This window comes from Poecilia latipinna, unplaced genomic scaffold (genome assembly GCF_001443285.1).
Source record: "Poecilia latipinna isolate Pla-1442-1.1 unplaced genomic scaffold, P_latipinna-1.0 Scaffold134, whole genome shotgun sequence".
Lineage (NCBI taxonomy): Eukaryota > Metazoa > Chordata > Actinopteri > Cyprinodontiformes > Poeciliidae > Poecilia > Poecilia latipinna.
In genome coordinates, this window is record NW_015112750.1 from 37,696 (window position 1) to 54,964 (window position 17,269).

The 17,269-nt window shown below is 39.4% G+C and overlaps 1 protein-coding gene across 1 annotated transcript in view; it reads right to left on the reverse strand.

The window, feature by feature from the left end:
- Positions 1–17,057, reverse strand: part of LOC106945211 (alkylglycerol monooxygenase) — a 51,496-nt gene extending 34,439 nt beyond the window's left edge. The window contains exons 1-2 of the mRNA XM_015028748.1: positions 16,913–17,057; positions 14,947–15,098 (exon numbers count right to left, since the gene is read on the reverse strand). Coding sequence (XP_014884234.1) covers positions 14,947–15,098; positions 16,913–17,040 — 280 coding nt within the window. The 5' untranslated portion in view covers positions 17,041–17,057. The remainder of the gene's footprint in view (positions 1–14,946; positions 15,099–16,912) is intronic.
- Positions 17,058–17,269: the final 212 nt, after the last annotated feature.

Genomic DNA, 17,269 nt, shown 5'->3' on the forward strand with positions numbered 1-17,269 from the left:
ATTTTAACTGCACTTAGATATTTGCACTAGAAACACTAAAATACTTAGTAAGTTTGTGTGTTTTTGCAGTGACCATCTTATTTAAATTGTAGTGTTATGCAGAGTCATGACGCCACTGGTCTTGCGTTTAAACGTCTTTAAATGTTGAACATAACACATTTCAGCTTACAGAACAGTGTTGTCGACTCTAGTGTGTACGTCACTTCCCGGTTCTACTCCAATGTAAACTTACGCATAAAATAGTCCCATTACAGAAATCACATTTATAATCTTAACACTCTGAAAATTAGTGTGCAAAAGTTGCAACATCTCACAGAAAACAGAAGCTTTCTGTACCATGGATCACTCTGACACAAACATTTAAAATTAAAATCCTGAACTCCTGCGATCCATAAACTTGAAGCACCCAGCAGTCATAAAACCCCGTGTGTGGGTCTGCAACACCTGAACAAACACACAGCTGACAACTGAAGGTAAGTGTTTTTAAAGCAGAGACGCGAAACCATCTGTCTGTTCAGGCTTTAATAAGTGAAGCTGAGTTTTAATTCCTCAAGTGTTTGGGATACTCCAAGTGAAAGCTACTGCTCCCGAATGTTACTTCACACCTTTCTTATTTAAGGGTTATGACTGGATTTTAGCAGGTGTGACTGGATAAAAGTCACAAAGATTGTTATTTTAGGTAGAACAGACGGGGGCTAAATGCTGCGCTTTTTTCTTAGGATGATTAAAAACTGAAAGGTGTAATTTTTCAAAAAACTTCATTGGACATTTGAGTATAAATTACATTTCTTCAGAGAAAGCACAAGTGAGGTAAAGCAAGAGGGAAGAAAACTGCCTGGATCAGCGGCAGCCAAGAACAAAAATTATGGTATTTCTTCCGCTCTGAACTAAGGGGGATTGGACGATGAATAGTCCCACTACGGGACATACTGGGAGGATAATCCAGCCTTTGTTTAATTCCAGCAGCCTACGGCATTCGCAATTTTTCACTTCACTAGAGTCACGCTTGGCAGGGTCCAGGACGAAGGGCGGCGAAGATTGATGCTTGTTGTCACTGATAGGAAGTTGGAACTGCTAAGCTTCACTGCAGGTCCATGTCCTCATCTGAGGACGCGGCGGGACGCTGCATAGTTTGGCTGGGCTTATTCAGGAGGGAAGTCCTGCTGACGATGAGAACCGGTGCCACGGAGCCCAAATTCAAAGCTACCGAAGACGGATCTCCGCTGATCTCTAAATCTGGATCTCTTGAGAGTAACAAGGATGAGTGGACGCTAATCAGCTGAAGGACATTTATGGCACCGTGCATGAAGAGAAAATATGTAGGAAACTGTTGGTAATATTTCAGCAAAACTCAGCTTTAAAAGAAAGTATCAGCAGCAACAGTGTGACTTCAAGTGCTGCAGACTGCAGTTTTAGCTGACTCATGCTGACAAAAACGAGGCTAATCAAGGTTTAAAAATCATAAAATCAGTTATAAGAGTTGTTTCCATATGTCAAAACACTGCAAAACATAAAATCTTACCAACTATGTTTGGTCTAAATTCTAGTCCAAATATCTACATACGCTTGAAATAAGACAAAACTAACTTACAAGTAACTACTAAGCTTGTTTTAAGTAACAACATTGACACTGATGAAAATGTATTAGTTCAATTAGCAGATTATTTAGTTTATAACGAGACATTTTTTCCATGTTATAAGTGAAATAATCTGCCAAAAGACTTTGAATTTTTGCAGTGAAATGATAAAATTCACACAACTTTAAACATTATTGAAGATAGCCTCCTAATTAGCCATGCTAACAGCATTAGCTAGGTGGTGTTATTATGCCACCTTTAAATCAATTCATTACACCCAAAAACAAAATTTCATGATGTACCGATTTTTATTTTTTTTACTAAACTTTGTCAGACAGCCGAGAAGCTTAGCTTTGTAGTAAAAATGAACAATACTGCTGATATTTGCCCATCTGTCCAAATGATTGAATTCAGGTGTTTCAAACACTTCAGTGGCCACATGTTCACAGTGAGGCACAGCCATGCAGGCTGCTTCCAACATTTATGAAAAACATGGAGAGAGAGTAAGAGGAGAGCAGTGAAACAATGTCACTAGCTGCATTTCTACTACGAATGAGCACAAAACTTTGTAAACGTTCCACTAATTTTGCAATTGCAGTGATGGTTCGGATACGCAAAAGACCAGACATAATGAACGGAGGTTGAAGGCGGAGCTGGAACAGAAGAGGAAAGTAGGAAGGCTACAGAAAACCTTCATCTGCAGATGGTGGTGTGACAGAGGAAGCTGCTAGGAGTGGAGTTAGAGGCAGATGTTTTTATATGAAGAAAAGAGAAACAAAGAAAATACTATAAAGGAGCAGTTAATTCGGACTGCGGCCAAGTAAAAGGAAGAAATGCACAATTTAAACACACGATAAACAGCAGGAGGTTTCTCATAAGTATGAGTAAAATAGATTTATGTAAAGGTGAATTTACATGTCAGCTGAAGCTCAAGCAGCTCTGACCAACGTGGAAAACTGGATCATGTCACATCAAATCCCTGTTTGTAAAAAGACATTTTAAAATCTTGTTCCTGGTCTCTGATGAGCCTCCTGCTATTTGTTGTCTTTATTGCTTATTTCATACTTACTGTATCTTTATCTCTTATTTTCATATCCCTTTGGGATCAATAAAGTTGATTTGTTTTACGTTTTCAGCCTTCAAAGCTGATTGGCAGGGGAACCATCTAGATCCATTTGCTCATCAGAGACCTGATTACTCAAGAAACGTTTAGTTTTTTTCATTTGTCCTGAAAACACTGTTGTTTTCCTCAATCCCACCAACATGCCTTCCATTGAGGAAGCTGAGCCTGGGGACTCTGGGTTGGGCTCTCCAATCTCTTGGGACGAGGTCGCCGAGGTGGTCAAAAAGCTCCTCGGTGGCAGGGCCCCGGGGGTGAATGAGATCCGCCTGGAGTTCCTTAAGGCTCTGGATGTTGTAGGGTTGTGTTGGCTCACGCGACTCTGCAATATCGCATGGACATCGGGGGCAGTTCCCCCGGATTGGCAGACTGGGGTCCCCTTGTTCAAAATCAGCTTTGGGTCATGACCAAAAGAACAAGATCACGGATACAAGCGGCCAAAATGGGTTTCCTCCGCAGGGTGGCCGGGCTCTCCCTTAGAGAGAGAAGCTCGGTCATCCAGGAGGGACTCAGAGTAGAGCCACTGCTCCTCCACGTCGAGAGGAGCCAGTTGAGGTGGCTCGGGCATCTGGTCAGGATGCCTCCTGGACGCCTCCCTGGTGAGGTGTTCCGGGCACGTCCCACCGGGAGGAGGCCCCGAGGAAGACCCAGGACACGCTGGAGGGACGATGTCTCTCAGCTGGCCTGGGAACGCCTTGGGGTTCCCCCGGAGGAGCTGGAAGAAGTGGCTGGGGAGAGGGAAGTCTGGGCCTCCCTTCTGAAGCTGCTGCCCCCATGACCCGACCCCAGATAAGTGGAAGATAATGGATGGATGGATGGATGGATGGATGGATGGATGGATGGATGGATGGATGGATACTGTTTAATATAGAAAAATATGACTTGTATCAGTTCTTTTCTATCATGTTTTGGTGATTTACTCACAAGATACAGTGAAACCAGCTGACCAAACATGCTGGAGCTCTCTTTAGGTTGCTAGGTAACGGTGCAGTGTCTGTCCAATGTGACTTAATCTGAAGGTTTTGGAAACGGCTCATTTTCCAAACACAACAAAACATTAACTTATTGCCAAAAATGGTTGGGTGTTTGTTTTTAGAAGCAACTGAGACCCAACTGGAAGAACAAAAAAGTGCAAAATGTGAATTTTTCAGAATAAGTCCCCTATAATCAACTATCAACTGCCTTATTAATAAATAAAAAAACAAAGTTTATAATTTAACAACATTGAAATTTAAACATTAAAAGAAGCTGTGGAATGACGGCACAGAAAGTTTTGTTAGAAGGATGTTTTACTTTTTTACTCTGCACTTTTGAATGGGAGTATGACACATAATCAAGGAGCTACAAATTACCAACAGTCATGAGTTAGACTTTGACAGATACTGTTTACGTCCAACTCAACTGCGTTTGCAGCAATGCTTACATAACCAGAGTCGTATAAATGCAGGAACCAAAGTCCTGCTGAGCTCCATAAATCCAGCTCCAGTAAAGTGCAGCTCTAAGTGGACACGACTGCAGATCTGTACCTTAAATAACGACGCCATTAAAGAAAAATTGGACAAGACAAAAAAAAATCATTTTGGAAGCAGATTCAAAATGACATCCTTATAAAACGCTTTTATAGTGACATGAATCAGCTCTCTAAATCATCACCCCAAGCGACAAACTCCTGGCACTTCTATGCAACACCCTTGGTGTGCATTCCTTTGAATGGTGGGCTGCGCTGTCAATCAGAGGAGTAATGGGCTGTGAACAGCCCTCCAGTGTTTGGACTGGAGGGCTCGTTGGACAGGGTGCCAACCCAAACAGGCAGCGCAGGACTCCTCTGGATGGCGGACCGAAGGCTCCTCAGCCGCTGCCATACTTCATGCTGTCCACACAGCTCCGTCACACACGCTAATCCAAACACACTAACCCCGGTCAGGCCCACTTACAGCTCCGACAAACATGGCATGAAGACCGCGGGGCGACAGAGACAGGTGAGGTTGAAACGCGTTTTATCAACATTAATATTCCCTTTTTGAGTAATGAAATCCAGAAAAACCTTCACTTTGCTCTCTGTCGAATCTTCATTCAGCAGGTTTCATATTGCAGTTTCATAGCGCATCGTCCAATCTTTTGCTTTTCTTTACCCACTGCAAAAACTCCAGATCTTACCAAGTATAACTGCAAATATCCCATTACACTTGAAATAAGACAAAACTAACTTACAAGTATCTTTTCAGCAAGATATAGGAGCCTGTTTTAAGTAAATAGTTCCATTAGTTGATAAATTTGCTCATAATGACATTTTCCCCATGTTATATATGACTTTTTCATCAGAATTAAAAAGCTCCCACATCTTGCTGATGAGTTGCTTTTATGTTAGTTTTGTTTTAATTTAAATGTACTAAGATATTTGCACTGGAAACTAGACCAAAATACGAGTGTGTGTTTTTGCAGTGGACTCTTTAAAATCCAGGGTCTCTGATTGAATTGTGTGATTTTAGGGTCTTTTCTCGTAACATTTTGGTTCTTTATACATCAGTTATTGGTGTCAATATACATCCAGGAGCAAGATAACATAATATCTTCTTATTTTGAAATACCAACCTCTACCTGGCATGGAGTTTAAGACGTTTGGAAATGCAGCCAACATGTTGGACAACTATGACACAAGATATAGGAATACTAAACAAAAGTGGGTAAAAACACATTTCAAACCTTCACCATCATATGTTTCTATCTCGGTTTTTCTCCCATACAGTAGAGAGGTTTTCAAATTAATATTTTATATCCCAAAATGCGATGGAGATTACAGCAGATTAAGGAGTTTCATAAGTGAGAAAGCTCTAAGGTCTGAGAGTTGTTGTAAAACTACCAAACCTAAATGTAGAGACGCCAAAAGATACGGGAGAAGTATTTCAACCAAAGAGCAGAGATAAAATGTCATGGCCACAAAAAAGCAAGAGCATAGAAACAATTGAAATAATCTCACGGCAGATCAATGTTAGGAGTAACTGTCATCTTGCAGCGCTTTGCTGGTCTCTGCGGTTTAATTTTCATCTCATCCGTTGAGAAAAGATTTGAGAAAATTACAAATCTCTATAAAAGGACAAAGCAAACTTGGAAAATCAGATTACAGTCAGATTATTGTGGATATTATGTTTGTCTAAAAGCCAAAAAATGAAATGTGCTTTGAGACTTCCCTGTGATCTCTGAATAATTAATAGAGTCCAAGAGACATTTTGTACTAAATATGATCAAATACCCTCGAGGCATTCCAGTAAAATATGCACACAAAGACTGCGGTCAGCCCAGAGACAAAACAGTCCCTAAATCCACACATTTCTCACTTTGGTTTCTGCTACGGCTAACATTACAGCTTATAAAGATAAAGAAATGGTTTGTGTTTATATTTCACAGTCCCTCCCCCATCCGTTTCCCTCAGCCGTGTCTGCAGTCGAGATCAGCTCGTCCATCAGCACTGCTGACACAGGAAAGTCTGTCTGTGCAGCGCATGAGGGCAGCAGACAGTCGAGCCGCGGCCTCTGCTTAGCTCAGCAGCCTCCTGGCCGATCATAACAAGCCTCCTTTTCAACACTTTGTTAAAGCCGTTCGCTGTCGAGGCCCGGCGGATGCCATCTCTCTGTGATGTCTGGGGCTTCAGTCTCAATGAAGGGAAATTCTTTCACCTTCTTTCAACAGGCGGACCGGCCTGCACGGAGACCTGTATATCACTGCTAATGTTGTCTTTGCCTCCCAGGAGGCTTTTCACTTCATCTCCTGTGCTGCCGCCAGCCAAAGTCCCACATCCTGACCAAATCAGACCAACAGGAGCAGCAAGCCAAGCCAGGGGCCTGAGTCTCGCTGTCAGACCGTGCAACCTGTGCAGAGCCAGGAACTGGCCGTCACAGGAAGATTTATGGAGCCCCAGCTGCTGGGGGCCGTGCTGATCCGGCCCTCCGTCCCACAGACAGGAGGAGCTCCGTTTTTACACAAAACACTGCAAAAAAACAAAAAACAAAAAAACTAAGTATTTGTGGTACCGTTTCTAGAGCAAATACCTTAACACTTTGAAGTAAAACAAACCCAACTTACAGGTAACTTTTCAGCAAGATAAAGGAGCTTAAGTCAGTAATTCCTAAATATTGATGAAAACATACCAGTTCCACTTGCAGATTATTTCACTTATACCAAGACATTTTCCCCATGTTATAAGTGAAATAATCTAGAACTTTCTCATCAAAATTAAGGATTTATTTACTTAAAACAAGCTCCTATATCTAGTTTTGTCTTAATTCAAATGTATTAAGATATTTGCACTAGAAACTAAACCACATGTGTCAAACTCATGGCCCAGGGGCCAAATTTGGCCCGGCATAGCTTTTCATGTGGCCCTCTGGACTCCAAATTACATCAATAAGTTCCTCCAGTTTTTCACAAATCCTCTAAATTCACACAAAATCAGCCGAATCCCACATTTTTTCTGAGTTTACTGCAAAGATTTTTCAAAATTGGTCAAAAACATTGGGCTTAATTGACTCAGCCTTACTAGATGCCAGGTTACAATCCATGATCAATACGGCAAGTAATAAAAAGAAGTCACATTTAACATCATACATTAGAACAAATATAAAAAGTCCTTACATATATTTCTAAATTAGCGTCACAAAATGTGATTTTGATTACAATAAGCCACAAAAACAACCACAAAACCCTGGAAGGACAGTATTTATTAATACTTTAACAGTTCAATGGGTTTTATCAATGTGTACCGTCCCTTTAAGAGCAGTCAGATTTCTGCCCAAAATGAAACCAGGTTTGACTCCCTGAACGAGACAAAAAAATACTTTTGTGTTTTTGCAGTGATCGTCTCACTTTGGTCGATACCTAGAAATCACATTTATAATCTCAGATTATAAATGAAAACAGAAGCTTTGCCTTTATATTTGCACTGAAAACTAGAGCGATGATTAGTAAGCCTGTGTGTTTTTGCAGCCTAACGTCCATCGGTCTCAGTCGGAGGACAGCAGAGGATGGACAATAATGGATTAAATAAGGTGAAAGTGAAGCCAGAATATTTATGAGGGCTGTTGGTTCGACAGGAGAGATGCCAGCATGTTGGCAGGATGAATCTTATGGACTAATTTAGCTTTTTGCAAGTAATGATCTGCAAACATCCCAAAAAATTGACACAATAAAAGAGTTTGAACATTTTTCCCACAGGAAAATCAATTTTTTCAGGACATTTTAGAAACAAAAACTCATTCACTGTTAAATAATTTATCATTATTAATATTTTTTGTGGTAGTTTTCTACACTACAGCAGGGATGAGGTAAAACAAAATACAGAAACATTTTATGTTTTGAAATGTTTCTAACAGACTCAATGCACCAGGCTGGTCTGAAAACAAAACATTAATTAAAGAAAAGAACCAACCTTTATTTCAGTTACACTGATCAATAACTCATTGATCCATTGTGAATAATAATAATAAACATTCAATACACTGAAGCAATCCAAACAGGTAGGTAAATGATGTTCCTGCTCAAATTAAAACTTATCTACATATAAAATCACCCAAAAAAATTTATCTCACAAGGTTTTCCCGCTTTTTAGCAAATCTAAATAAGTAAAGTGATTCTGAATAACCTAAAACCAAAGAAGTTTGGTCAAAATTTAACTTCAGATGAGAAAAAAAGTCTTTATTATGTAAACATATCTGGGTATCTGCAGGTTTTGTTCTCTCCCCATCTAAATGTTTAAATTTAAATATTTTCAAGGTTTGGAAAGTTCTTGAAAGTGCTTCACATTCTTGCTGCCCAGTTTAGTAATAAAGTGAAATCTAGCTAAAATTCAGGCATTTTTCAAGGATTTCAAGCACCTGCAACTTGAAAACGTGAAACATGCGTCACACAGCAGTAACGAATCTGAGACGTAACTGAACGCTTCAATAGAAAACAAACATTTCTTCTAACAGCTTGTAACATTTTCCTTTAGTTCAATTTTATACATCATGTAAATGTTTTAGATCATCAAACATGTTTCAATATGAAACAAAGATAAAAACCTGAGTGGTGTTGAAATTTTTACTGGTCTTTTGTGAAAAACTGATTATAATGAATTGGCTAAATTATCAACAGGCTTTTAGTTGAATTTCACAAACCAAAACCTTTTGAATAAAAAACAATCACTTTAACAAAAACCTTATTGATAACATAAAGTAGCCCAAAAGTTGTTAAAAAAAAAAAGAAGAAGCTAATAATCTGCTCCAAATCTAAAAAACAAATAAATCAAGAACAGATGAGAAACAATTTCACTGACAACTACCAGTTTGGAAAGAGTTTCTGCAGCCGTTATTAAGGATTTCAGACCCCAGGGAGCCACAATTAGAGGACATTAACCACAAATGGAGAAAACTTGGTGGTAAAAAGGCATTAAGGTGTGATGGGCCACCAAAAGAAAATGCTGACGTGCCGCGTTAAGCACTAATATTACACATGGTGGGAATACAAATATCTTTAAACGATGAAAACATTTATTGAAATGAAAATCTTTCCAAATCAACCTGGACCCGTTTGATTTCCCGTTGAATCAAGAGTTTAATTTCACAACCAGGACAGATCTTCCCTCCATCCAGGACTTTTACAGTCTGGATATATCTGCAGACCCCACACATCCTGGACACAAAGTGTTCAGACATTTACCTTCAGGTTGGCGATACACAGCTCTAATCACAAAAACAAGTCGCTTTTACATGATGTAAAGCTCAAAAAAGAAGATTTTATGTATTAGATTTTTAATAAATTTAGTTATTTAAAAACTCAGATTGTGTCCATCTGCGACTGAAATGGATCATCTGAAATATGAACGACTAAAAAGTACATTCATCACGCTTTAGATTGTTTTGATCCTTATGCCTAAACATGTTTTAATTATCCCAAATTCAGAAAGTTTCCATGTTTTGTCTCACATTCAGCTGAAACCCAACTTCATGTTTCCACAGAATGATTCTGCTATAGTTTATCATGCAGCGCCGCAGAAAAACAACCAAATATTTTACCCAGCTTGTCCCGTAACAACTGGCTTTCATCAAGAGATCCTTCAGAAGCAGGAAAAGAAAAACAAACCCCTTTTTTCTTTTACCGATTCAAGCCCTTTTCTTTTCTCTAAAATTACGTCATTTTGAGTAGGTAATGATACCATTTCATGTCTATAAGTGATACTCTGATGTTTCTGAGCTATAAGCGTAACAGCGGCGGCCGTTAGTGCGGCGAGACGGCTGCAGCGTAACTCCATTACCTCACATATAATCAGAGCGTAGACAGCTGACTGGCTGATTAATGGCTTCAACCTGGCCGGCACGCCTGCACGAAGATGCAGGCCGAGCGCAGAGCTGCTATTAGTGGCGCTAGCGATACGAGTTTAGAATAAACAGAATCAACAGGCCTGTCAACAACACAGCCGCATCCGAAACAAGCACCCAAACCCGTCCACGGCGCTTCAGAAAATAAAAGACAACAAAACAAACTTTTGCTTTTTTGGAAAAAAAAAAAACACATCAGGTAAACTGGGTCATTTATCAAAATCTTAAACTGGATTTTATGACTGTTCAGATAAAAACAAGTGAGAAAAAGCTCCTATTATTTCATAAATAAGTAATGTAGCTAAGTATTTGTTTCTGGGACGCGCACTGATGATATGGGTTCGTGCAAATATTGATATTAGGAGCAAAACTGGAAAGGCAGTGTGTGCACAAAGGTCATTCAAATGTTTGAAGTTCCAGATTTGCCTCAGCTTTAACCACAACTGCTGTTTGTCTACGCCGACTGCAGCCAAATGCAAAGAAAGGCCCATAAAAAACGTCTGGTCACAGGCTTTTAGTATTATTATTATTATTTTTGTGAGCGTGTGTGTGTGTGTGTGTATGAACGTAGAAACCTGAATTTCATTAAGTTCTAAATCTGAAAAGGGCTTGCTGATTAGGTGGTTTCAATTTTCTGTTTCAATCTGCTGCTATCTCCAGAATCAGTGTCTGGCAGCAGAAATCCCCACCAGTAATGTCTCCTGCACATAGATGGCATCAGCGCACATGACTGCCAAATTCCTTCCACTTAATTATCTCTGAGCGATCCTTTTTATGTTGAGGTCATGGGAGGGAAACTATGAAATCAACCATAAAACTGCTCAAACTCACAATTATATTTTACACTGAGAAAATGTATTTTTCCCCTCCCCCCTCTGAGCACAGGGTGTAACTTTGCCTCATTTTGAGCATATGTATTGTAATTTTTCCTTCGTTATTCAAATGGAGGATTTATTGCTCTTATGCCTCAACATAATAGGATTAAAGATGCAACTTTTCTTCTGTTTTGAACTATAGCAAAGTTCTTCCAAGAAGTAAAAGTAGTAAAGCAAGACACAGCTCATAAAGTACGATTATCCAGCAGTCAGAAGCCAGCTCTGAGCATTAATGGGCAAAACGCATCTCCGTATTCTAACCAAAACTTCATCTGGAAGGAGAAGGAGGTCAGATATGTTGAGTGAGACAACCTCAGCTGACCAGAGTGAGGCCGAGGACGGCGGCGGCAGCCCGCTCCTCTGCGGTCGCAGAAAGCAGCTTCCTTCTGGTAACAAGAGGAAAAAGCGTTTATATCCAGAGAAACTGCAGCTGCTCAGGAACTTATGACTTTGTGACCTCAAAGGGTTCCAGAAAAACATCCCCAGCGGGCGGGAAGAGCAAAGAAAGAACAGCACGATTCTTTCACACTTCTGAGACATCCAAGAAAACTGATTTTACAATTCAAAAATAAAATTACTACAATGAATACATAAAAACTAGCATGTGACGGTGCAAGAAGAATTCAGGCTTTCATGAATCATACCCACTAAAATGCCTCTGTAACATCACAGCTTGATGTTCAAAAATGAATTAACGATAAAATCCATGAATACTTGTGACCACCTCAAACAATGCATAGAAAACTGTCAGCCTTATTCAAACACAAAATATTGCATCGTTACACGATAAGTAATGCTTCTCTATCATTTCTGACGTCAGTCTGAACGAAGCTCACCCACTCCACACTGTCATCTGTGAGACGTTTGAGGGTTTCTTTACCAATCTTTAGTCACATTGATTACTGCAACAGCGGCTCAAAACAAACAAAGCTGCAGCTGATCCAGAACGCTGCTGCTGGCGTTCTGACTAAAACCAGGAACATGGAGCACATCAGGTCTAAAGTCCCTACTCTGGCTCCTGTAGCTCAGAGAATAGACTTTAAAATACGGCTGTTATTTTATAAATCACTGAACCGTTTAGCACCACAATGCGTAAAGATCTGCTGCTGTTGTCATAGCAACGTTACAGACCCCTCAGGTCTTCTGGTTCTGCTCTGCATCCACAGAACCAGAACCAAACATGGAGAAACAGCATTCAGCTTCTATGCACCGCAAGTCTGGAACAAACTTCCAGAAAACTGCACAACAGCCAAAACACTGAGTTCCTTTAGATTTCGACTAAAAACCCAGCAGTTCAGAGTTGCTTTTGAGAATCAATGAAACATTTAACGGAGGCGCTTAACTAAATGTAATGTTTTAATTGTTGAGTTTTATGACCTTGTAATGTAAAACACTTTGAAATGCCGGGCTGCTGAAATGCGCTACACTAATTTAAGTAATTGATTTGATTTTAAGTCGCTCCACAGCATTTAGGGAATCAACACTCAATTTAACAGTCAGTGGCTTCAGTCAGGAGAACAAGCTAAATGTCTGAAGAGAGCAGGACACCTTCAAAAGGTTTTCTCAGTATGTCTGAAAGTGGTATTAAATATCTGTGTATGCGTTATAAAAACATGGGGTGTCTTGGGAATAAACACATACAACATACTAACTTTGTCACCTGCATAAACATTTTGCTTTAATTCTAAAAAGTTGAGTAAAACTCTTTTGTATCTCTTTTGATTTTTTTTTTTTTTAAACACACAGTGTGACGTCACCTCCAAATTAATAATGGCTTCTCAAGGCAGGAGGGCTAGAAAGCGTTACATTGAACGCAGTTCCTCACTAGAAAAAAGATGGGAAATAATGATGCATAAATAATAATGACAGGACTCTTCAGTGCATTTTTCATCATCACTGAAAACTTTATGATTTAATCTGTTAATCTGTTTTATGAAGACAATAGCTTCTTTAGAGTCTGACAACAATGCTGGATAAGCCATGTGTGTATAATAGAGAAAATCAGCATGTTATTAATCATCAACTGAGCAGTCAGCACTAGAATATAACTTTATGATTTAACATCCATTCCTTCATTATTGACTGTGTAGAACAACTTGTTTGTGGAAACTCACATCTTCATAAATAACCGATGAGGAAGAGCTCGCCAGCATCCAATGAGATCATATTTCCTGCAAGGTTTTTATAAACACATGCAGATGTATCGTCACCATGACAATATTAATGTCTAACGTTCTTCAGGCACATATGACATCAAGTGCAATTAAAAATGACGGCTGTAGCTCCGACGGTATGTTCTCCCTCACCTCAGAAAACACTTTCTGGCCAGCAGCGGGAAACATTTTGAAGGCTTCTGTTTAGCCAGGGTCTAATATCAACACAGCGGCGGCGGACTTTAATCCAAAACTATGAAGGCTGATGTGTCACTGACACAAATAAACATCGCCAGAGGCCACAAATACCTACCTCTCATCCAGTCGGCTGAGTGGCAGCTGAACATCTGCCATGTGCATCACTAAGCAAACACGGAGGAAATCCTTGTAAAGGAGAAAAAAAGCCAGAGCCGTGACCATATTTTCTGCTTGTGTTCCTTCCAAAAAAGATGCTGCAGGACGGTGGAGATTCAGAGACATTACTATATGCAGCCTGTTGCTGTGGCAGCCTTGGGTTGAGACCGCAGCTCTCAGGAGGCTGAGGCCTCTTACATCTGGACAGCACTAAAGCAGCTGGATGTAACTCAAAAATAATTGCTTCCTCTACAGTGTCCAGGAAAACACCAAGTGACTGCCATGTTCACCGCTCCTCCCTGCAGGGAAGGCAACTAAATCAACATTTTTAGACCATTTATCATCCGCTGACTTTGTAGCCTTTGTTTGGACTTCGTGAAAGCAACAAGAAACTCAGAGATAGTCGTTTTCTACACAATGAAGAGCTGCGGAAATCAATGAAGCTTCAGCATTAAAGGCTACCTTTTTATATATTTTCTTGATTAAAGGTGAAAAAGAAGGTCACAACCCATTTATGCTTAAAGGGAACCTAATGTGTTTCCTTTTAAACATGATAGCAAACATAAAACATGCTCATTACATTTTGTGTGCAAAATCATCTCAGATAAAAAGATTTCAGTCTACTTAGTTCTGCCCACTTTGAGCTCCTTTCAGAATGAAATATTTTAGGGCTCTGTCACTTTTATGCAAATAAGCCGTTTCTGGCCACGCCCCCTAACTCTGTGTTAGTACTCTCACCTTTAAACATGTGAAAATGACTTTAAACACATCCAGTACACCTTCAGCAAACGGTTTCCAAATGGTAACATCAAAACACGTCTTTTCCAGCAGCCATTAAAGAAAGGGATGAAATGCATGTAAACATGTAGTGAATATTTGTGTATTTCGCTTCTTTTGCTCAATATTTTTTTGTCTATTTAATAATTTCTGCTAGGTTTATGGATTTATTGACTGTTTAAAGCAATGTTTGTTCTTGTATTGAGAAAACTATCACTGCAAAAATGTTTTTTTAAATATCTCCTTAAAAGCATTTTAAACAATAGAGACAGTATAACAGAAAATTTTAATTATTTTTTTAAGTTTACTTTTAAAAACCTGTTTTTATATTTTTATACAAACCAATGCTTAGCCATGCAATGCCATAAAAAGACACCTGTCATTTCCTTTGCTCCTTCTTTTAAGACAAATTTCTCCCTTGGGAGACAAATGCGGGGGCTGGGCTCCACTTCTGTTGCTAGGTGACGGGCCGGGGTTGCTAGGTAACGAGGGAATGTCAGCATTGGGAGGTTTTTGAAAGGGCTCTTTTTGTGGACACCAAAAAACATTTACTTTCTGCCAGAAAACAGACAAGTGTTTGTTTTTTTGTTGTTTTTTGTTAGCGCTTTGAATGTTTCTGGAAGCAGTAGAGACTGAAATGGAAGAATAAAAATGTGCAAAAGTGAATTTTTCATAATAGTGCCTTTAATAAGCCTGGATTCTTATTGTTTGTGGACATCAGTGTAATGTTTTTATCGGTACCGTGAGCGAAGCGATGGACCCAGTAGTAGCAGAAGTCCACTCCGAGGAAGGTGAGCCACCAGGTCCATGCAGAGTCCCAGGGCAGCTCCAGCAGGTGGAAGTGGTCCCACACGTACAGGTAGGCCGACAGCTCACAGCCTCTCATCACCAGCCTGCAGGACGGACACGGCAGAGCTCCGCTTCAGCAAAAACACAGGGTTTGTTTTCCCACAGTGAGCAGCTGGAGGGTTAACGGTAAGACAGTGGGTATGTGGTACGTTTTGGTGTGAACAGGCAGATGCTGCCACAAAGGACTGTAGAGGCAGATGTTCATCTTCCAGCACATCGCGTGCTAAATGGTTCAGTCAAAGTCCAGGCCTAATAAACTCAGTAGAGAATCTGTGGAAAGGTTTTCAAAACGTATCTGACTTACTGCCACATATGGAAATGAAATGAATAGGATTTTTTTTTTTGTTTATCAGAAAAGGGTGGTTCTGACAGAAAAATGAAGTCGGACACGAGTCGCATAAAGAAAGAAAAAAAAAATCGGATTTGAGTCACATTTGCCTTCTGAGTAAACAAAACCAAAAAGTACTTATTCAGACTTTACCATGTTTCATTTTAATTACAAATTTGCATAAACATGAAGTAAATTGTTGCTTCCTGATTTATTTATTTTTTTGACAGTAGCCATACCTTTGGTTTACTTTTAACAACACAATATATTCTGATGCACAAGAATTGGATGTTTTTCTTTCAAAACACAAACATGATAAATTAGGATCAGCTGCTTTAACCTTCCCCTTTCTTCTGTCTACTAGGCCTGTCACAATAAATCAATTAATCAATTAATCGCATGATAAATTAAAAGAAACTCAATTTTTATTTGCTTGATTTATCGTTTTCCTCTTTTTTCTCTCTTTGTACCAAAAACTGAACGATAAAAGTTGTCAGTCTGGTGTTTTGATCTCAACTATCCCTTTTTTTTTTAAATAACTTTGTTTACAGAGACTTCATAATTCACTTTATTTGTCGTTTCTGATGTTTATTTTGGATATTTAAAATGTCTTTCAGTTCCAGTGTTAAATGTTCATTTGAGTTGAGAATATGTTCTTGTATTTTTAAGCCATTATTACCAAAATAAATGTTCTCAAAACAACAATGTTATCGTTTATCGCAATACGTTCTGGGACTATTGATCGACCAGCAAAATGTGCTGGACTGGCTTAGTAGTAACTAGTTACATTTACTTGAGTAACTCTTTTGAAAGCATGTACTTTTAGGAGTATTTTTACTACGCTGTACTTTTCACTTTTACTTGAGTAATTTATTATGAAGTGTTTCTACTCTTAGTCGAGTAAAATTTCTGGATTTTCTACCCACTGAATGAAAAACAAACATGTTTTAACCAAAAAAATAAAAATCACCAGACACACACACCTGCAGTTTCTGTTAAAGATTTTATTGAAAGAAACTGATTTGGAAAAAAAGTTATTTTAACTGATTGTTATTTTTCTTACTTATATGAATCATTATCATTTTTGTCCTTAAAATACCAAAATTTCGGGTGTGCTGTGGTGGCGCAGGGGTTAAGCACAACCCACATATGGAGGCCTTGATGCAGCTGTCGCAGGTTCGATTGGTGTCTTCCCCCTTCTCTCATTACCCACTTTTCTGCCAATTAACTATCAAATAAAGGCCACTAGAGCCAAAAAAAACACAAAATTTCCTCTTAACTTTACATTTTGGTCCACCTGATGGTGTAATTTTTAAATATTAAATTATTGATAATTTGATAAGTTACTCAGAATTTGAGTAGACTTTTTACTAACTTGAGTAATTTCTTTAATGGCTAGTTTTTACTTTAACTTGGGTAAAAAAATTTTGAAGTAGTGTTGTTCTTAGTTAAGTATAACTGGGATCTTCTGCCTCACTTTATGACACTTTGTGACACATATTTACGTCTCGATGGGTCCAGCAGACTTACATAGGGAGTCTGGAGATCATTCCAGCAGAAAGGGAGGTGAGACCGTCACTCAGCGTAACGACAGGGCTTCCTGTCATCAGCGCACCCACCACCATCTCCAGCAGCATCAGTCCCACAAAGTACGGCATGGCCTGCACACACACACACACACACACACACACACACACACACACACACACACACAGAGTCAGGACGCAGCTTGAACAAGAATAACACCATTTCAAGTCCTCTGTTGCTTTTACTAGCTGTACTGAAAGGGAGTATTTGTTTTGGCGGATGAGCTGAAACCTTTCAGGACTTTCATGTCTTGTGGTCTGTGATGTTTGTTTCGCTGAACGGGACCAGAGCGGCAGGTCC